General features: G+C 37.5%; 1 protein-coding gene across 1 annotated transcript in view; it reads left to right on the top strand.

The window, feature by feature from the left end:
* LOC127444409 (limb region 1 protein homolog) overlaps positions 1 to 23,502 on the top strand; it is a 52,381-nt gene that overhangs the window by 20,221 nt on the left and 8,658 nt on the right. Inside the window, exons 8-15 of the mRNA XM_051703775.1 lie at positions 197 to 261; positions 368 to 440; positions 4,464 to 4,550; positions 7,508 to 7,584; positions 11,798 to 11,875; positions 18,939 to 19,012; positions 19,197 to 19,287; positions 20,351 to 20,417. Coding sequence (XP_051559735.1) covers positions 197 to 261; positions 368 to 440; positions 4,464 to 4,550; positions 7,508 to 7,584; positions 11,798 to 11,875; positions 18,939 to 19,012; positions 19,197 to 19,287; positions 20,351 to 20,417 — 612 coding nt within the window. The remainder of the gene's footprint in view (positions 1 to 196; positions 262 to 367; positions 441 to 4,463; positions 4,551 to 7,507; positions 7,585 to 11,797; positions 11,876 to 18,938; positions 19,013 to 19,196; positions 19,288 to 20,350; positions 20,418 to 23,502) is intronic.

Genomic DNA, 23,502 nt, shown 5'->3' on the forward strand with positions numbered 1-23,502 from the left:
AAAATAAATATATATATATATGTCACCCAGTCCTACTGTCAATCAAATTGCACTTTCACTTTTGCTCTCACAATTACAGTACTTACATGAACTTGAACATCTCCGTGGTTCAAAGGTTGCATTCACTCTAGCCATAGAAAAGCATAAGTGCGTATGTGTATGTGGTTTAAAGCAGCTCCTTGTCTCATCTCATCAGTGTGTACTCCAGTGGGACTGTCACGCATGTTCACAGTGATGGGCCAGTTACTAGTCAAACCCACAGTAAGTACAATTACACTCTGTGTGTTTGCCTACAAACTGTAGATGCATTTTTTTTTCTCATTCTCATTGTCTCTCTCTCTCTCTCTCTCTCTCTCTCTCTCTCTAGATTTTAGTGGATCTGGATGAGCAAATTTATTGTATTCAGCTGCAGGAAGAGGCCATGGTGCGCAGACTCAATGGTGAGTGTGTTTATTTTTTCTATGCTGGACAAATACATCCTAAAACACATTTTGTTTTGCTTAATGATAGCAGATTATTTGACTCTGTAATTTCTAGCATTTATTGTGCTATTTGTATTTGTAGTAGCAGACTCCTATGACTCTTGTCACTATTTTTATAGTGACTTTCAAAGTAAACTTATTAGAGGGACAGTACGCTGGTTCAACCTAGAGATAAATGCATTGCTCAGAGCACAATATTGATGGCTCAGGGCTTGCTCTGCAGGGCTCGAAACAGCATTGAAAACTCCAACTGTAAAACTGTAATACTAAATCCAACATATGTTCATATATAATAAAAATATTTTTACACATACCTTTGCTTCTAGTAGTTGACCCAGCATTGCACATGACAAGCAAAACAGTTGTTATTACAGCACTATACAGCAATATGCTAAAAATAACATTCAAATAAAGATTATTTTCAGCCTTTACATTATATTCACTTTAATGATTTTACTGCCTCAAATAAAGGGGTGACAGAACCAGAATGGAGGTCCATTGCCGAGTCTTGAATACCCCCCTCATAAAAAGCTTGTTACACCCTTGCTTACATTTGTGCTGTACTTTTGCTGGCTTTCATTCCCATACATTGAAGTCCCTACAATGCAGGAAGTGTTCAGTCTTAAAGCCCAACTAGACTTCTGCTTCAACTCAAGCATGCAAAAAAGTGTACAGATGCCAGTCAACATACAGCATGTGCTTTTCTATTGAATTCACGGAGGTAAGCTAGATTATCTGAACTGATAGTACCCAGTTGCCCAAATCCCATGGATGACTTTCAATAGCCTCACATTTAGTTATTTGGTTCTGTAGTGTTAGCACCAAAGGCCGATATGCTTTGAACACCTGATAAAATAATTGTAATCTGTCTTAACCATTTTCTGATTTTTTTTTTTTTCATGTTTGTTGTTTGATGTGAGCGGCAGTGGCAGTCACTGATTGGATGACAAAAGGCAGCTAGGGATGTGGAATGCGATTTTGGCAAAGCTTAAGAACTTTGCGTTATAAGAAGATCTCGCTCAGGCATTAAGGAGAGAGAGTATTTACCTTATCAGGAATTTAAGGAATTATCTTTCATTCTTTCACACCGAAAATGCAAAACCGATGGTGAAGTGGCTTAAATGGGGAAAAGAAAGTTCATAGAAAACTGTCTGCTTTGCTTATCTCTGTTATCTGTGTTCTATCTAATAATTATCCAACTGACTGCAGTTTAATTTAAATGATGCATGCTTGCACACGCTCACTTGCTGACCTTTTATATGGGCTGAATAATGTGTTAATTAATGACAAACCTATTGCATGGGTGCACTCTTTGTTCTGATCTGATCTGATCTGCACTGTAATTTGAACAGCATAGTGAAGTCCTGAAATTTAGGCCATTAGTAAGGATTAGAGTGTTAATAATAAGTATAAATTCACTCCATTTGGTATCCTTTTTTGTGTGTTTACAGTATATTTTGAAGTATTATATTCTGAGTACATTCCTGTAGTTGTGCCTATGCATTTGTTTACTACATGGCAGTGTTGTAACTTGTGTCTTTAGATGCATTTGTGTGCTGTGCATACTAGTGTGGGTGCCGGCATGTTTGTTTGTCCTCTGTCTTGGCTCTTGCTATGCTTTTCTCTGTTGCCCAGATGCGCAGTGGTAGGGTGACCTTGCAAAAACTCTTCTCGCTAGCGTATGGCTCTCTGCTTTGCATAATTACCTCTAACGTAATGCAGAACCGGCTGAAGTTTCTTTAGAAAAGAATGACATCATCCCCTTTCGGTCTTCCAGGTTCACCTTTACTGAATGGCTACTGAGCATCACCTTTTTCACTTTAATTGAAGGGTTGTACACAAGATATTTACTCACAAATTTTAAAAACCTTTTTGAAATGAAGACAGCTGCAGTTTTGATAGTCTCTTATTGCGTTTTTAATTAATTAAAAATATTTCTTGTTATATTGTTATGCACACTATCACAGAAGATAATGGGAAAGAAAATTTGAAGCAATGTAAAGAGTTAAATGTACACATGAAGTGGAAGTGTATTGCATAAAACATGTTTGACAAAGCAATACTCAACCTGATCTTTTTTTTTTTTTTTTTTTACACTCACCTCATGTTAGTCCGTAAGGAGGGTACAGATTTTCCCTAAACATCACCGGTATGGACAAGTACACGATTAGGAACACACCTGCTGTGTGTGTGTGTGTGTGTTTTTAAATTTGTTTTTTTATCCATTTCTTTATGAACTTGAACCTCTACCAGACAGGGCGTGGTACAATCATCATCATAATAATAATCACGTTTTGATCAAAGTGATTGACTCCTCAGCCACATGTCGGTGGAGAAATGAAAGATTGTGTTTTTATTGCATGCCAGTAACGGTGTAACACTGAACTAATTGCTGCTGATCTGCCAGTGTGTGTCCCCCTAGGCTGTGCAAACCAATCCTTTGCTTTGAGGAGCAAATTAACCACTGAAACAGGCACAAAAAAAAAAACACCTAAATGAAGCGGAAAAATAAGAGCTAAATGAGACAGAAGTCTGTGGTTTTCCTGGAGAACCCCTCTCTGTTTTTGCCCTTTCACCTCCTCACACACACACACACGCGCGCACTCGGTTTAAGAAGAAACCTCAGTCCCCTCTTCTTTCAGAACCAGTTACAGCATGCAAGCCTCTGGCCTAGACTCTGCACTAGAATATCCAACCACTGCGAGATCGTTGTTGTTTGGTGCTTAGAAGGAATTGTTGTTATTACTTCATATTTGCTGGAAATGGCTTAAAGGAATAGTTCACCCAAAAATGAAAATTCTCTCACCATTTACTCACCCTCATGCCATTCCAGATGTGTATGACTTACTTTCTTGTGCTGAACACAAATGAAGATTTTTAGAAGAAGATCTCAGCTGTGTAGGTCCTCACAATGCAAGTGAATGGTGGCCAAAACTCAGAAGGTCTAAATATCACATAAAGGCATCATAAAAGTAATTCATATGACTCCAGTGGTTTAATCAATGTCGTCTGAAGTGATCCAAATTGTTTTGGGTGAGAACAGACCAAAGTAAAACTCCTTTTTCACTGTACGTCTTGCCATTGCAGTCTCCAGACACAATCATGATTTCGAGCTCGATTACACTTCCAAGTGCTTGACGCATGTGCAGAGCTCTAGATGGCGCAAAAGGAAGTGTAATTGAGCATGAAAACATGATCACCAAGGAGACTGCTGTCAAGATTTATAGTGAAAAGGGAATTACATTTTTGTCTGTCCTCACCCAATACCGATTGGATCGCTTCAGAAGACATTGATTAAACATTGAGTTTTATGGATTACTTTTATGATGCCTTTATGTGATATTTGTACCTTCAGAGTTCTGGCCACCATTCACTTGCATTGCGTGTACCTACAGAGCTGAGATATTCTTCTAAAATATTAATTTGTGTTCTGCAGAAGAGAGAAAGTCATTCACATCTGGGATGGCATGAGGGTGAGTAAATGATGAGAGAATTTTCATTTTGGGGTGAATTATCCCTTTAAGAAAACAGAATTGAAGTTTTAATAGAAATGTCTCTTTCATATACAAAATGGCTCAGTTGCGCTCACTGAACGTCCTAGAGGGCATTGAGTTCACCCTCATTCCTCAGCTACCCAGATCTTGAACAGCTACCTTCAGTCTGTGTTAATGTGTGGAAAGCTGGCAAAAAAATCAATTTCTTTTTAAATTAGTGAATGCTATGAATGTGTTTTTCTTTCTTGACATACTTTCTGACAAACTGTGTGATTTTTTTATTTTTATTTTTTTTTTATTTTTTTTTAAGTAGGTACTTGAGTAAGAGTAAAGATAAAAACATTCAAACCACTTATTTATGTTCACATCACTGATGTTTCACAGTGGTTAGCTCTTAATAAGCCACAGTAAACAGATTCAAACTATCTTTGTTTCAATTTCTCACTCTCTCTGTCTTTCTCTACCTCTCCTTCTGTTGTTCATTCAGGTACAACATCCAACTCTTATTTCCATGGTAACGCTCAGCATCTCTACAAAGAACTGGACAACATTCGCAGTCAGAGGAACAAACTCAGTGAGAGATGTTTTTAATGTCATTTAATTCAACTAAATTAAACAATGCTTCTGAACTTACGCAGACTTTCATTTTCAAATATGTGTAGGCTGCAGTCTCCACTCTTCATAATATTTTGAATTGCAAAGTGTGTGCATATTTGAATGTGAATTTTCACAGAGTTATTTGGAGTGGGGCCAAATAGGGTGTGGCTGTATCATTTTCGATGTCAGCTTGTGTTTTGGGGTATTATAAATGATTCCAGAGAGACGAGCAGTTGGAAGCAGAGGAGGCCACAAAGGCACTTAGGATATTGGAGTGTGATGCAAACTTTATTGTGGCTGTCTCCCCAAGTGAGGTCATTAATTTAGAGGCAGCATGGGCATGGTGCATATGCAGGGAACCCTGCCAACCTCAGAGCCAGTGCAGAATCAGAGCGAGAGAAGGAGAGAGTAGAGGACAGAGGAGCACTGGAATGACGGACACTAAGATAGAGAATGAGGAAAAAAGGAAGGATCTTCTGGTCCCAGTTCATGAGTGCAGCAGGAAAAGCCCTGATGTTTGAGTTTCTCTGTCACTGTTAGAGAAACTTCTGAACATATGTTTGCATAGATGTAGATTTAAATAATACTTCAGTCAACTCAGAAATAACTGGTATCTCAGTCATGACAACTCTGAATAAATTTAAGGTTTTAATGGATAGAACACGTTGGTAGGTTTGGTCTTGGTGGACTAGATCTTCTTACGCTGTTGCTGCAGAGTGAGGAAGAAGACTAGCTATTACTCGAATGTATACAGACATGCTATGTTGAGCATGTAAGACATGATGCTTTTGCTGCACAATATGACATACAGAAGACATCCTGCATCAAACATGTAGGATATGCTGCTGCTGCACAATTAGACATATGTACAGTCCCTTTGAAGCCGCTTTAGACAGTGGTGCTGGTGAGGAGGAGGGTTTCAGAACGAAAACTTGTAGCGCAGTGTAGAGGTCTGCACGGGCCTTAAGATGAAGCTGGAACCAGACCCATACCCGAGATCGTGTGACCCGACCTGACCGATACCTTCATATTTTAAGCCTGAACCCGAAATTGCTCTCTTTCTTTATAATTTCTGCTCCAGGCAAGTATTGTTGCAATAGGCTGTAATTTATGTATGCATCGTAGGCAACATTCGTAACAGTAAAGTGACAGTAAACACTCACAGTTTGAACAAGTCACGGTGGCCCTTTCAGCACACTAGAGCAAAAAGGGGGATTACCAAGCGCTGAAACTTTACTTGATGCAGAACAATATGAAATCATGTGTAACAGTCACATGTTCTCTTTGCAGCCTGAACTTCTTCAGAACGTTGAATCTTTGATGAAACGAACGAAACAGACCGCAGGTGTCTCGTTTTTAAAATCTTGAAGTTCTTTTCATGCAGCGGTATTGTGTGAGACAAAAAACAGCGAGACTCAATGTGTGCAATGGTCAAAGACGTCCGTCCAATGTGTGTTTTCATAGGAAAACAAATGGTTGCACTCTTCTCCAAACGACAGATGGCAGTTCAAAGAAAATATCAGCTAATCCAGCAAGTAACAGCAGTGAAGAAGAGCTTTGCTGAACTCGTCGTTCACACGTATCTATGAATGAGTCGCATGCGTGAAACAAGTTAGGTAGTCCTATTCATTTTTTCATTCATTACAAACCCGACCCAAACCCGAAGTCATACTTGGAAAAACTGAACCAAACCCAGCGAGTCAGGTTGCAGTCCTCTAGCATGCTGCAGTGAAGCCAGCTTACCTGTAAATATCTTTGACCTCGTTTACACCTGGTATTAAGATGCGTTTTTGGTGATCCAATCACATGTGGTCAGCGCTAAATACAGGTGTAAACGTAGTCTAAAATGTTTTGTGATCGGATCACAAAACCACATGCAAATATGGTCAAAAATTAATGTCACCGCGTCACATTTCAGGTGTAAATGCTAATCCGTCCTGTATGCGTCCTGGCAGCAGTGACGCGCCACCCCTTACCTGTCAAACAATCGCACCGCTAAAACAAGAGTGTTAACTTTGCCGGTTATACGCGGCTTTAAAAGGAAATAACCATCCGATCGGAAAAATTAAAGAAGGGGATAAATACACAAGCATGAGAACTTCACGGATCTTCTTCAGTGTGTCTGATATCAACATGGGATATGAGAAGCATGAATATCTGCAGCTCAGGTTAATTCAACTAATCCACTAAAATAACAGACAATTCTGCTCGAAATGCTACTTTTGTGCCATTTATTTCACGCTTTCTCTGTCTTTTCTGACTTTGTCAGACATTGCGGTTTATTATCATGCAGTAACACACTGACATAGTGATTGATGTGTGTTGTCATGAAACCTTCCCCTCAAAATCCGATCACAAGTGGTCACAGGAGACGCATTTAAGCATCCAGGTGTAAACAGTGATGTGTCTCAACTGACCACATGTCATCGGATCACCCGAGACGCATTTTAATACCAGGTGTAAAGGGGTCATTGGCCGTTTAAATATTAGACAAAGATCAAATCAAGAGTAAGTTGATTGGCTAACAGATTAAATGACAACGAACCTGTCAACTTGGGCTATTTAGAGTTTCGTGACTAAACTTTAGAGAATAATTTATTATTTCAAGAAATAATATTGTAATGCAAAGCAATAAATCATCATCAAAACCTTCAGTTAGTTCTTAAATGACCGGTGTCCTTATTTTATAGCTTTGCTAATCAAAAGACAATGGTTTGAAAGTTCTCCTCCATTAATTACAGATTATTCAACTCACTGTAATTACCCGTTATCTCAGCATTTAATTGTTTTCTGTCAGACTGCTGGAAGGAGTTGACTAATTAAAGGGATTGTGTATAATTTAAATCTGTTGTAAAAGTTCACATTAAACACCTCTGCAGTCAGACAGACATACAGTATGTGTGATACAATCCTTTCTCTTACTTTCTGTGCCAGAAAGGAGAAAGAAAGCCTCAGCCTGGGAGAAGAATCTCCTTTACCCCATAGTAATGCTGATCCTGCTTGCCGGAACGGTACGTGTGTTTATTTACATTTCACAAGTCAGGTGTTTTGCCCTGTGGTACATGATTTACTGGTGTTATTATAACCTATAGGGTGACACTTTTACTAGCCAAACCATATACCCAACAAATGACAGTTTCCTTTCTGTTGGTTTCAAACAATTGTTGAAAAAAACAGACATTTACACACAACACAGCTCAAATCACATTAGCCTGTATTTGAAATCGGGTCATACACATTGAATCATTATTAATCATGATCATTAATCGGTTATTTCAGTATACAGTTTAATACTGTAAATTTAAGCTTTGGAGGAGAAAATTATCCACAAAAAACCAGTAACAAAATTTAACAGCACGCTACTGTCACAGTTTACAGTATATACCAGGGGTCGGCAACCTATGGCACGGTACGTTTCCATTTTGACCATTGACCATTTTGCCATTGACCAGGAAAATAAAAAATGGCACTCCATGTCAAAAAGGTTGCCGACCCCTGGTATATGCAGTATTTTTCTGAAGCAGCAAATTCAAACATGAATCAGAATGTAAATAATCCATGTAATCTCTGTATTTTATTTAAGCATTGTAAGCAAAATTTGTAACAGAGCAAAAGCAAAAAAACATTGGCTTACCTTTTAGCAAGCACTAAAGTTTTCTGGATGAAGAACACCACAGAATCTGGAATTATGTGTAACAGTGAAACAGGCACATGAAGTCCTTTTTGCAACCTAAACTTCTTTAGAACTAAATTTCTGTGACACCAACACTAAGGGTGTGTTCACACTTGACAGGTTTGGTTAGATTCAAATGAACTCCGGTGCGATTGCTCTGTTAGTGTGGTTCATTTGAACAAGTGTGAACGTTGTCACCCGAACCTTGGTGCGCACCAAACAAGTGGACCGAGACCGCCTGAATAGTGGGTCTCGGTCTGCTTCCAAACAAACTCTGGTGCGGTTCGATTGATATATGAACGCAACCTGGACCAAAGACGTCTAAACGGATCAAAAACAGGAAGTAATTTGCCTAATACTGACCTCAAGTATACCTGGTTCTTCTCATCATAGGAGCTATGTTGCCCATTACAGTTCGGTATAAGTGTTGGAACTGCCGTCAGCCGTCCTTGCAGCATATCTTCATTTGTGTGTGCAACGGAGAAATTCCTGGCGCTGTTTTGACTCCTTTACACATTTTATTAGCTCTTTGTTTGTTCTCAGCTGGTAAAAATACCACCATATATACATATATAAATATAATGAGCGCATTTCGCCCAGCAGCCAGCATTGTTTTGGATGATCGGCAAGTCCTGTCAAAAAATATACGTCATAAAAGCTATCCAATCAGGTTGTGACTTTTTCCTGATGCCTTTGGTTTTGTATCGTTTGGTTCGGAGTTAAAAATGCCAATGTGAACGCTAAGCAAACCAGGACTAAATGTATCATTTTCTTTTTTGGTCCGGACCAAGAGAACCGAACTACAAGTGTGAACACACCCTAAAAGAAGCTAGAAGCAGTCCAAAGAATAAAATATAACGCAGGTATCTCGGGATGAGTTTTTAGAAATTGAAGTTGTTTTTAACTTGGGATGGGACAACATATTGAATTGATATATCGCAAACCAAAAAAAAGTCTAACCATATTGAGGAAAAACTCGATATTTCGAAATTTACAGCATTGTATTTTTTGTCCATGTGATCATAAATTAAATGACCCATCAAACATCATAATCTCTCTATTGCTTGATTTTACCCCCAGTCTTTTTTTTCCTACACTGTTTATAGGGTTCGCACCAGGTCCTAGAAGTGCTTAAAGTGCTTGAATACCTGATCGCCTTGTTTTGTTGAAAAGTGCTAGAGATTAAAACAGAACATTCCTCTGTGTAATATTTGGCCATCAAATATGAGATCCAAGCACTCCACTTTTATTGAATAATGTGTAGTTTAATATCCTTTCTGTTCTTTACAGTCATATAAAAAATAAAAAACAAATATTAATTTTAATCACAAATAGCATGGATGCACTAAAAAACAGAGATTTCTCTCTCATTAATAAATGAACCGGAACACCTGTGCGAGTCTGTGAGATGCACGTTGAACTCTTTAAGTGACAGTACCATTTCAATGCTTTATATAAATGCATTGAAATTCAGTGTAAATACTTGTAAAATGTACACATTATTTCAAAAAGTGACCGCTCGTAATATTATTATTTATACAATTTCAAGAATTAATATTAATTGATAGAATGTAGAATTTTTATATTTTTAAAAAGTTAAAATGTGATTTATAATAATGATGACAAACAAATTATTAAAAAAAAATCTAATATACACTTTCACATATTTTTCAGGACAGGTTCTGTTCAGTTCTGTTGCTTTTTCTGCACCTGATCAGCCTGAATGTAGCCCATTATTTTTGAAGGCTTAATTGTTTGTAAAATTTCCTTTTAGAGAAAGTTATGTGAGTAACTCTTATTTAAACTTTGAAAAAAATTTTGTTTTGTGTGTATTAAAGAACCTTGTTTGATGAGAAAACAAAATTCCTTGTCATTTAAATGTTAGTTAATCGAATCGAGATCATACTGAATCGTGAACCTCATATCATATATCAAACTGAATTGTGAGAACCATATTGTCCCATCCCTATTTTTAACTTGACATGATGCATGCAAAAACAGTGTGAACATCCCCTAACTCGTCTTTTCACACCTGTCTTTGAGTGAGAGTGTGTGCATGAAGTTGCGGTAAAAAACCCAAAAGTTATATATTCAATACATTTAGCCTATTCTATTACATTTATGTATATACACACACTAACCACTTAATTAGGTACACCTCTCTAATACTGGGTAGGACCCCCCTTTGCCCCTAGAATGGCCTGAATTCTTTGTGGCATGGATTCCACAAGGTGCTGGAAACATTCCTTAGAGATTCTGCTCCATGCTGATATGACATCATCACACAGTTGCTGCAAATTTGGCACATTCATGATGCGAATATCCCGATCCACCACATCCCAAAGGTGCTCTATTGGATTGAGATTTGCTGATTGTGGAGGCCATTGGAGTACACTGAACTCATTGTCATGTTCCTGGAACCAGTTTGAGATGACATGTGCTTTGTGGCATGGTGTGTTATCCTACTGTAAGTAGCCATTAGAAGATGGGAAGACCATGGTTATTAAGGGATGCACATGGTCAGCAACAATACTCAAATAGGCTGTGGCATTTAAATGATGCCCAATTGATATTAAGGTGCCAAATGTGTGCCAAGAAAATATTCCCCACACCATTAAACCACCACCTCCAGCCTGAACTGTTGACACAAGGCAGGATGTATCCATGGATTCGTGTTGTTTACGGCAAATTCTGACCCTGCCATCTGCATGTTGCAGCAGAAATCAAGATTCGTCAGACCAGGCGATGTTTTTCCAATCGTCTACCATCCAGTTTTGGTGAGCCTGTGCCCACTGCAGCCTCAGTTTCCTGTTCTTAGCTGACAGTAGTGGTACCCGGAGGGGTCTTCTGCTGCTGTAGCCAATCCGCCTCGGTGTTCGACGTGTTGTATGTTCAGAAATGCTTTTCTTCATAGCACTGTTGTAATGTGTGGTTTTTGAGTTACGGTCACCTTCCTATCAGCTTGGACCAATCTGGCCATTCTCCTCTGACCTCCGTCATTAACGAGCCATTTTCGCCCACAGAACTGCTGCTTGCTGGATTTTTTGTTTGTTTTTTGCACCATTGACTATACACACTAGAGACTGTTGTATGTGAAAATCCCAGGAGATCAGAGCTACAGAAATATTCAAACCAGCCCGTCTGGCACCAACAGTCATGCCACAGTCGAACTGACATCAAATTTGTTTCACCATTCTGATGGTTGATGTGAACATTAACTAAAGCTCCTGACCTGGATCTACATGATTTTATGCATTACAAAGCTGCCAAACGACTGGCTGATTAGATAATCGCGTGAAAATGTAGGTGCACAGGTGTACCTAATTAAGTCATCGCTGAGTGTATGTATATACTAATTATGTTTTTTTAATTTTTTTTATTATTCTTATTAATTACAAACCCAGCCCAAAACCCAATGGTTCGGGTCAGGTAATAGACTTCCAGATTATTATTATTTATTATTTTATCTTGGTCATCTAATTACTCTAATAACCATGCTGTTTTGGATGTTTCTGTCTTATAATGTCTGTTTTTATCTGTGCTGCTTGCAGGCAATTTCTGTTCTCCTGGTTGTCCTGAACATTGTATACTTGCTTGTTGACGAGACCGCTTTGCCAAAGGGTTCAACGGTAAGAAAAATACAAGTCAACAAACTAGTAAATGTAAGCAAATAATTTTTCTGGATTTATTTTTCTTTTCTGTCCCAGAAATCACTCACTACCCTATTCTCTCTCTCTCTCTCTCTCTATTTCTCTCTCTCTCTCTGCCTCATTTGTTACCTCCTCCTTTCTATCCTGCTATGTATTGTTAAAACTTAAATATGTCCTCGGCACAAATTGAATTCCAGATATGCTCAGGTGTGTGTGGAGAAGAAAAGGCTAGGCGAGATGTGTATCTGGTCACTGCTGTTTGATGCTCTTCATCAGAGCTGTGCCCGTCTGTTCTGCTTGATGTCAATTGAAAGGCATTCACACGCTCTACGTGTGTGTAACTACGGACACAGTCTTCATGTGTCATAACTTGGTGATGAATTGCATGTTTTGAGTACTTGTCTGAGATCCTTTTAAGAAAAAAATGAATTAAACCATAATTTAACCTTTGCACAGTCGTGCAATGTTAAACATGGTTCCACTATTTCACTGTGACAGTGTAAGTTTGGGTGAAGACCGTGTCAGTTTGCTCCCTTGACAAGTTAATTACAAGTTACAGCTGGTTGAATTTCAGTTGTCAAGTCAGCCTACCACTCATTGTGCTTAAACAGGTGACTCTAACAGGTCCACAGGAACTCTTACATCATTTCCTGATTTCATGAAGGGGCTATACATTTGTTTTGTTTTTAATCACTCTTTCTTTCCCTCCATACAATGATGGTCTTATCTCACCTTACTTCATCACTACCACCCTTTGTCCCTGCCTCATAGCCATGGCAGTTTTTTTATTTTTCTTCCCACAACAAAGGCAGCGCAACATATCCTTTTTCTGGCCATGGTTTGATAGTCTTGAGCTGCTCTATGAGAGTGCCCGCTCCACTTTCTAATTATTTTATTAGTGTAGATATTTGCCTTGGCATGATGCTTGACTGAAAATCCCCCAAATTACACTTGTCACAGTTTCCAGAGACGAAGGGCCCTCCTGACAGGCTGGTTAATGATTTATGCATTTGATGAGCTGGACCAGTGCCATGCTTAAGATCTCATGTAACCGCGACAACTCAGCAGCTGTGTCTGTGTGTATTTATGATGGTTTTACGTTCGGTTGGAATGTGGTGGGGGGGTGGGCCAACATTCCGCAACATCCTTAAAAGAGACAGATGCAAGTAAGGTAACTAGGTTAACGTAGACACCGTCAGATAAGGCAGGGTGTCGTAAATGTGGCTATGAGGTAAGCAGTACTAATACGGTGGCACTGCTTTCAGTAAGCTGTCTGATGTACTGTTGCTAATGACTGCTATAAAAGTCTTATTGCTGTCACTCCCAAAGTATCCAAAATTATAGTCAATGCTCAAAACAGTCTTATTAATGTGCATTTCTCATCCAAACTCGTATCTCGCATGTCATTCGGACTAGCAGGGGTGATGAAATGAGAAAAGAGAGGGAAAACAAGAGATTTCTCTCTCTCTGACCTTTGGAAGGAGTCAGCATATTAGAGGTCGATTGATAGTGGATGATACCGATAACGAATTTGGGCAGTAGCTGCCAATAACCGACTAATCAACCGATAGTTTTTAAAATTAGTACTCAATGGAAAAAAAAAAACACTAAAAGTAAAATAGTGCTGAACATTATTACAAAAATAAACAGTACTAACTGAACCATGAAAATGTATTGTACTTTTTTAAATGAAATAAATATTAATATATAAAAATTAATAATCGAATTTTAAAGTCAGCTGATTTTTAAATTGACATTTTTTCCTTAGTCCACAAGAGGGCGCAATAAATACATAAACCATTCAGCACCATTATATTATTGCATAGAACATTCCTATCCTGGCTGTTAAAAAAGAGCATTTCATTTTCAACAAATGTGCATAAAATAAATAAAGTTTTAGTCAGTCCATATTCTCAAATGTTAAGTCAAAAGTAAAATGGGGGGGGGGGCGCTTTAATAGACCGTTCATGTGGTGTTACACTTGCACTGATTCCTATTCCAGACTCCAGCTTCATAATAACAATGAAATACCACATTGTTTTTTATTCAGTACAGTTGTATGTAGAGAAGCAATATTCACAGATAGCAGTGGTATTCGGTTGAACTCGGTGGTGAAGCGGCTCAGACTGTGAGCCCTGGCCAAGGGCTGTTCAAACAGACAGAACACAACAGACTGGAACCGAATGCGAGGATCTCGAGACACACATTTCCAGGTTGAACATTTTTCCTGACAAAGAATTTAAACAACTCATTGCTTAATCTGAGAAATGCTCATAAGAGAGCAAGACGCAACAGCCAAAGACCTCCACCAACTGTAAAGGGCTGTATACACAGAATGCTTTTGCAACCATCCATTTGTTTTTCTATGTAAACGCACACTAGACGAACATATTTGTTTCCCTTTGTTTTTGTTTATTCAGCATCTCGTGCAGGAGCACCGTTTTTTTAGATGCTGTGTCTAATTAAAAAGAACTTTAAAAGCATCTTGAAACACCTGCTTTCTGTAAACTGTATTTGTTGCGCTGTGTCTAGCCTTTTTTAGCACAAGAATGTGATCGATCTGAAGTCATCGTATTACAGTGAGGATACTTAAAAAAAAAAAAAAAAAAAAAAAAAAATTGAAATCAGATGCATTTCTGATTTGTTTATACGTTTCTCTCGGCTGCATGAAGATATTAATTTGCTTTCTCACATCACTAGCTTTAAATATACAACTGAGCTGGCTAATGAATGCATTAACGTGACCAGCTGGATATAAACTAATGCAAATAGATGGTAACAATCGTGACATTTAAACATTTGGATAGGACTTGCGTGTATTTTTGTCACAATGTTCTAACCGCTTGAGGTTTTTAATTAATTACTTTATAATGTTATGACAACATGTAATGTATACATACCTTTTCATTGTTAATGTTTTAAATCCGCATCTGAAGTGTTCTGCTCCATGCAGAGTGTAGTCTCACGTGTCAAAACAAACACCACAAGGCATCAGTGAAGTGATAGTTTTTATTTCGCCTCTAGAGGCCGCTCTCATACTGTATAATGACAGCGGACCCTTCCCAGGCTCCAGCACCGGACGCAACGGGGAAAAACTATCGGTGTGGATTTTTGCCGATAACAGATTTCTGGAACTATCAGTTATTGGTGCTGATTAATTGGCAAAACCGATATATCTGTCGACCTCTACAACATATGACGTTTAGCCCCTAACTTGTCAGTAAATAGCTTTCTAAAAAAGAGACAGTGAAAAAGTCCGGTCTAATCATGATGAGTTTTTAATTTTCTGTTATTATCTTTCATCAGAGGTTGTTGAGGCACATCAAAACATGTAGTGTTGGTTTGGACACACCTGAAGGGGTGCACACAAACACACGCACGCACGTACGCACACACACACAGATATACTAAACACTCACTCAATCACAGGTGTTAAGCAGAGCCAGCAACACCTGACTCGGCTCTGAACAAAATAGATTTGAAATACCGGTGTCTGTCCAGTTTCGCAATGTCAGGCAGTTGTATGGCTGTAAGTTAAATGACAGTCAATGTAATGTTATTAATTCATTCATTAACAGTCAATTAATTAATTATTATAAATAGAAATAATAAATAATACATTATTATTAGCATTATGTTTTTTTTTTTAACAACTGACATAATTTTTAGTATTTTATTCTAAGCCTAATTATAAACATTATCACACAAAATATGATTTTATGTTTATTTAATTTCATGGGGAGGTCTAATTATACTCTCAGTAAGAGTGCCTTAATATCTCAGTCTAATTATTTACACTGGCGGCCAAAAGTTTGGAATAATGTACCGATTTTGCGGTTTCTGAAGGAAATTGGTACTTTAATTCACCAAAGTGGCATTCAACTGATCACAAAGTATAGTCAGGACATTACTGATGTAAAAAACAGCACCATCACTATTTGAAAAAAAGTAATTTTTGATCAAATCTAGATAGGCCCCATTTCCAGCAGCCATCACTCCAACACCTTATCCTTGAGTAATCATGTTAAATTGCTAATTTGGTACTAGAAAATCACTTGCCATTATATCAAACACAGTTAAAAGCTATTTGGTCCGTTAAATGAAGCTTAACATTGTCTTTGTGTTTGTTTTTGAGTTGCCACAGTATTCAATAGACTGGCATGTCTTAAGGTCAATATTAGGTAAATAATGGTAACAACCCCCAGCTCTCTCTAGAAACTCATCAGGCAATCATTGTTTTGAGGAATGAAGGCTATACAATGCTTGAAATTGCCAAAAAACTGAAGATTGCATACACAGGTATACACTACAGTTTTCAAAGTCAAAGGACAGCTGGCTCTAACAAGGACAGAAAGAGATGTGGAAGTCCCAGATACAACTAAACAAGAGGATAAGTACATCAGAGCCTCTAGTTTGAGAAATAGACGTCTCACATGTCCTCAGCTGACAGCTTCATTGAATTCTACCCGCTCAACACCAGTTTCATGTACAACAGTAAAGAGAAGACTCGGGGTGCAGGCCTTATGGGAAGAATTGCAAAGAAAAAGCCACTTTTGAAACAGAAAAACAAAAATAAAAGGTTAGAGTGGGCAAAGAAACACAGACATTGGACAACAGATAATTGGAAAAGAGTGTTATGGATCTTAATTCCATTGAGCTTTTGTGGGATCAGCTAGACTGTAAGGTGCGTGAGAAGTGTCCGACAAGACAGATACATCTATGGCAAGTGCTACAGGAAGCGTGGGGTGAAATGTCACCTGAGTACCTGGACAAACTGACAGCTAGAATTTCAAGGATCTGCAAAGCTGTCATTGCTGCACATGGAGGATTTTTTGATGAGAACTCTTTGAAGTAGTTTAATTGTAATAGTTATTTTTCATGTTATTAATGTCCTGACTATACACTGTGATCAGTTGAATGCCACTTTGGTGAATAAAAGTACCAATTTCTTTCCATAAGAACAAAATCTGTACATTATTCCAACCTTTTGGCCACCATTGTATATTGAAAACTTAAGTTAATGAACTGATTAAACTAAAGTATCTGAATAAAAGAATGACAGTATAATTTTTATGTAAAACAAAAACAAAAAAACAACCCCCCCCCCCCCCCAATTATTGCCACTTTATGGAAAAGCTAATTTCTGACACTGTTACAGATAATGAGCCGTTGGACACAAGCAGTCTTAAATCTGTGGAATGGAAACCCATTAGCTGAAATACACTTGCAGTGGTGTTTATGCTATTTTAGAGCACAACTGTCGGGTTCTGGAAGTAAAAATCTCAGCCAGCATTCTGTCTGCATAATCTGCACTCAGCTGGTTCATTATGTTCAATATGAACATAAGAGTGTAACATAAATTGAGTGTTTGAAAAAAAAAATGATAAAATCAGTTGTGTAGTCGAGCTTCTCTGGCTTTTCAATCATGTTAGTCTTGCATAGCCAGACATTTGACTTAAAGCATAAAGTCAGTTCCTCATTGCAGCTTATTCTGGCCAAGAACCACCCACTTAGACAGGAAGAGACTTTTTGATAGATATGTAAAATTACCAACCACAGTTTTTGTTTTTACGTGCCGTTTTAGTGCTAGGTTATGCTGGAAATGGATTATACCACGATAACAAACCGTTGTTAAAAAATAAAATCAAATAATGGCACAGCAATCTCTGCAAACGGTAGTATTGAAATCACTGAAAAAATGGCTGAAAATGAGTATATACTTTGTGATGAGACTTTCTGCACTTCTGTGAATTGCAGTACTGATTGTTTCACAGATATAACTCAAAAAACAAAGCAAAATATGTACAGTTCTGTTTGTGGATATTTAGTTTACCTGCTATGAAGTGCCTCACACTAACTCTGAGTATCTTTCAAATATTTGATGCAACTTGGAAAACTCAGAGATTAAATTCAGAGATTAGTTTTTTTCTCAAAAGCGCTCCTTGTTAGGCCTGGTACCTTGTTAACACAACTTTCTTTTCAGGCGGACTAGTAAAAAAAAAGTGTGCCCTTACTCGGAAGTTGTGTAAGGCCAGCCAAACGGATTGAATCTGGTGATTTGAGCCAGTTTTTTGCTGTTTTGTGTGCAATATGCATCAGTCAGTGAACTGACTATGGGTCTGCCATCTGAGGCTGTGACTAACCACATATCAACTTTTCTCAGACCTGTCATCAATAACAACAAGCAAGGCTGACATTACAAATTTTGGTATAGAATTTTTTAGAACAGATTTTATCTAATCCACTTCGAAATGTCCTCATAAATATTTTTATATGCTCTGTTGATGTTGAATTGTACAACTGTCAAATGCACATCATTACAGTAAGATTGATGATTTTTTTAAAAAAATTTTTTAAAGTTTTTCATTTATTTATTTTTTTACTCTTCAAGCCCAGGCTAAGGTTGTTGTACATTGTTAAAGTATGTAAAATAAATGTTGGCTTTTATTGTAATAATTCCAATCCAAACTTGGATCACATCAATGACTTCAAAAGATATTAAGGCCTGATACTACAAAAACATTTGTTTGCCAGGGCATTTGTTTTGTTTTCATTTTTTCTTGTTTTTTCCCCTTAATTTTTGGCAGCCATTCATTCTATGCAGCCTCTTACTGTAAGAGCACTGCTGCCTTCTTTTCTTTTTTTGTTTGAACACCTGCTTACATATAATGTGTGTGTAAGCGGCGGTGAATATAAAAAGATTTCTTTCATCTACTTCCATTCATTACTTCGCCAATTTCACTCTGTCAGACCTCAATGGTGAGAGGGGAAACTTCACTAATCTGAGCTTTATACGTTTTATTTCTTCATAATAGCGTTCACTCAGAACAGCTCCAAATATGTGTGCCATTTTTTTTTTTCTGCCCTCATTCGCCTGAAGCATTGAGGTGTCAACACTGTAGTCTTATTTAGATTACACAGCTTCAGTTGTAACAGGAGCCTTCGCATTGGGCACGTTGCTAAAAGAGACTAAATTTATATGTGAAAGTTCAGTTTAAGAAAATGACATTAGACAGTAAATTGTGTTCTTTTGTTTCTGCAGGAGAGAAATATTGGCAATGCCTCCTTGTCCACATTTGGAGTTGCCCAGGCGGTTGTTGAAATAATTCTCATGATGTATCCTTTGCTGTCTATGATACTATAATGCTGCTGTGCATCAGCTATGATCCAGTGCTTTGATCACTTTATTTGCATCTGTGACTATGTGTATGTGTGTTTTAGTAAAGGGACCAAAATGTAAAGGTTTAATAATTGTTTGATAAGAAATTTGGAAAATATAATGGTCTTAACTCATGAACAGTTATCTGATGGTCTCATCTGTTGTTGGCTTCTATAGCCTTCGCATCTTTCAGGAGCTCACTCCCAGAAAGGACGACACTACCATGACAACGGTAGGACCTGTAACAGCCCTCTTGTTTTAAGGCCTATTCACATTAAAGGCCAGGGAATGCTTTGCTTTTCTTGCACACAGTCAAGCCTTCTTGACTTTCAGAGTATACTCTTTTAACCGCAAGACCACACAGATGCGTTCATCACATGCACACTACAGCTGCTTTGTGTTCCTCTTTAGTATAGTCAACTGCAGGAACATGTGCAGACAACGTGCACAGATGCAAACAGGTGCGCTGGATAACAAAAGCCGGGCGGTGCACGGACTGTGCTGATGGCGAAATTTGCGTCATATACACGTTGCGGAGATGTAGCGGAAAACTGAAGTAAACTTTTAGCCTTCAGTCTGATGCACCTAAATAACAAATGATAAAATACAGGGTTCCCATGGAAAAATCACTGAATTTTAAAAGTGATTTCCAGGCGTGGAAAGGTCATGAAAAATAATAAAGTCTCAAAGGTCATGGAAAAGTAATTGAAATTTCTATAGTAAAAATATATTTTTCTAGTTTTTCTCTGCTCTAATATATTTCATTGCTCCCAAGCCTTAATGATTTGTCAATGAATCGTTCTTTTGAGTCAGTTCTTTTCAATAAATTAGTTGAAAAGGTTCACAAATCAGTCTAAATGATTAGTTGGCAAATTGGTCTGATTCAAAATTATTTTTAAAGATTTGTATCTAGTAATCACAAATGGCTGGAAAAGTCATGGCAATTCATTGGTCAAAAAGAGTGGGAAACCTGAAAAGTTTTGAAAAAAATGTTGTATAAAAATGTTCCTGTATTGTGCCGATGGTGTCCAATGCCAAATTCCTGTTATTCTCTGAAAAACGAACTAATAAAATAAAACAACGGATCATTGCATTATTATAATTTGGAATCCTGTGAAGTAGTTTTTAAATATGCATTGCTTAAATAATTTTTTTTTTTTTTTTTTTGGCTTGGAGAATGTGGACATGGTGTAAATAGGCTTTTTTTTTTTTTTTTTTTTTTTTTTTTTTACGGTTGTCATTCTATAGTAATTTAGAATGTTGGAAATATTTGTCATTTTTTATCTTTCCTGTAGATCATTGGTTGCTGTGTATCCATTTTAGTGCTGAGCTCGGCCTTGCCTGTCATGTCCCGAACACTTGGTAAGGTCATTTTGACCCCTGTGTGTGTGTACAACCCTAATAGAATTCCTTCAAAAGCAGTTGTGTGTCTGTGTCTTGGGGTTGCCATAAACAGAACTTGCAATTAATGTTTGCTTGTTTTTATATACTAACATTTTAAAAAAATTCCTATACTAGCACTAACATACACGCATGCTGACAACAGTTAAGATTTAACAAGTTAAATTCCAGTAGGATTTGCCATGGTGATTTTACACAACAATGGAGAGAGAAAGGGACAGACAAGCAGTCGTCACAATAGCTGCAATAAACAACATGGCAAGCCACAGACAGCTGTTTAAATAGCTGTGTGCATGTGCGTGCATGTGCGTGTGCGTGTGCGTGTGTGTGTGTGTGTGTGTGAGAGAGAGAGAGAGAGAGAGAGAGAGAGAGAGAGAGTGACTCATTGGGAGCCTCACAAAAGTATCAACAGTTCTGCTGCACTGTTTTGAATAGATGAAAGAGGTGATTTCATGAAGTAGTTTTTGCTTTTTCAGAGAATTTCATCAGACAAATTAAAAGACACTTACTGTCAAATACTTTCACAAGCACCCCCCATGTGGAAAGAAGGAAGTCCTACAGAAATACTTAAGGTGGTGTGTGGGTGTTTACATAAGCAGATGACAGTAGCTTGTGGAAAATGTGGGAAAGGCAAACTGACCTGTATAATAGGAATGACTTTTACACAGACAGTTAACAACCCTCACCCAAACACTCTGTCTTCACTCAGTTTATCCATAATTTCAATTAGCTTTTTCAAATTTGATATCTAACTCTTAATCTTCAAAGCATGCAAAGGAAATAGGCTTAACTGTGTGTGCTGGGTTTCTTTATTTCACCAAGTCATTACAAGGTGTCTACCCCACCAACCAACCCCATCAGATTTGTATCATTCCCCTCAATTTATTTTGATCAGATACGGACCCACCCCATGGTTATTGTTGCATCTTATGGACTGCAGGTATGATTGAATCCTATGTAAATAATTGGCTTAAGAACAATGCTATTGATATAAGTGCTGCCATAAAAAAAAATCAGGCATGACAAAACAAATCTTTATCAAAAGAGCAACTTGAGTTTTTGATAATGTTGCATCTAAATTTGAATGTTTATTAAAATAATGAGATTCATACTATGAATCTGTTTTTACACAGTTTAAATGCAATTCCCTTTAAACATGCATTCCAATACAGAAACTGGTCATTGCCCTTTATAACTGGTCAATAATTCTAGAAAAGACCTTATATACAGTAAATGTACTCTGTGTGTGTGTGTGTGTGTGTATATATATATATATATATATATATACACACACACACACACACACACACACACACACACACATATATACATTCAATAAATATATATATATATATATATATATATATATATATATATATATATATATATATATATATACACACACACACACACACACACACACACACACACACACACACACACACACACACACACACACACACACACACACACACACACACACACACACACACACACATCAGCCAAAACATTAAAACCACCTGCCTAATATTCTGTAGGTCCCCCTCGTACCGCCAAAACAGTGTCAACCCACATCTCGGAATAGCATTCTGAGATGATATTGTTCTCACCACAATTGTACGGAGTGGTTATCTGAGTTACCGTAGACTTTGTCAGTTCTAACCAGTCTGGCCATTCTCCGTTTACCTCTCTCATCAACAAGGCGTTTCCGTCCACAGAACTGCCGCTCACTGGATGATTTTTGTTTTTGGCACCATTCTGAGTCATACAGACACCATCATTTCAAAAATCTGCATATATCTTGTTCATATAGTTTATAATATTTTTTTTTTATAGCTTGTTGGCAGGTTGCAGGTTTATCAAAGTCCTAAAGCAAAATTATGTAGAGCTCGAGGGAAAAACGTATCTAAAAAAAAAAAAATAACAATAAGAAACTAGCAGTAAATAGTGGATATCTGAGAAATGTTTAAGCTGGTTGTTCAATCTGAGGACTGTAAGCTTTACTTATGTCCATCTCAGGTTCCATAGATTTGTCCATGAATTAAAACTTGACCCTTTTTACCACTTTCAACTCATGCTTTTTGTGCCAGTCTTGATGATGGTTTAGATTTTGAATGTGGAAACATTGAAGTTGCTTTAAGTTATCCTCAGGAATCATTCTATTGGATGCAATGTTTTATTTAGTGGCAGTCCAGAAAAAGGTTAGGCTATAATGGTATTTAGAGAAGCACCCGAAAGCAGAAGAGAGAGGAGGGGAAAACAGGGACAAGTTGGGGGAAAGAGTGAGACAAAGTTGAACATTACTTTCTTAAAAAATCAGTTTACTGTGCTTTAGTGCCCTGCCAGTTGCCCTTATTCTAATAAATAATAATATGGGATACACATAAACAATGGTAAGGCGTAAAGCCTTAAATTTTTCAAGATGTTAAATCACGCATAAAACTACATTTCTCTAAATTACCTAATGTCATTTTTATGATGAAAGCACCTAAGTTTTTTGCATTGGTTTGTCATGTTTGCATTTAAGAGGTCTGTAATGAAGTGGTGACCTGTGTTAATCTGTTACCTTGTTTTTTTTAGTTGTATCTTTGAAATCAAAATCTGCCCAACACAAACAAATTCTAAATGAATGCATGTGCACATGGATCATTTAGTTATATAAAACTGCAGAGTGCAACATGTCAAATTTGTTTTAGAGAGAATGTTTTAAAAGTCAGTTTTGCATGATTGACAATAAACTTCAGCATCGAACTGAAATATGACAGATGGTAAATTGCAGACCTACTTATCTTAGATGTGGGGAAAAGATACTTTTACCAATTTGTGTAATCAGATTAAGATTTGGAGCCCTTTTCAAAAAATCTTTTTGAATCCAGAGTTCCATTGCATCTCCTTTTTATCATGTTTTCATGAACTCCCAACTGCTCTTACATTTGTCAGACCTCTCTTGCCTACCATGTATATACCTTTATGATTAACACACTAGTGGTGATTTTAAAATACCAAATTCTTTGACCTCTCAGAGGCTCCCACCCAAATAAATAAC

This window comes from Myxocyprinus asiaticus, chromosome 1 (genome assembly GCF_019703515.2).
Source record: "Myxocyprinus asiaticus isolate MX2 ecotype Aquarium Trade chromosome 1, UBuf_Myxa_2, whole genome shotgun sequence".
NCBI lineage: Eukaryota > Metazoa > Chordata > Actinopteri > Cypriniformes > Catostomidae > Myxocyprinus > Myxocyprinus asiaticus.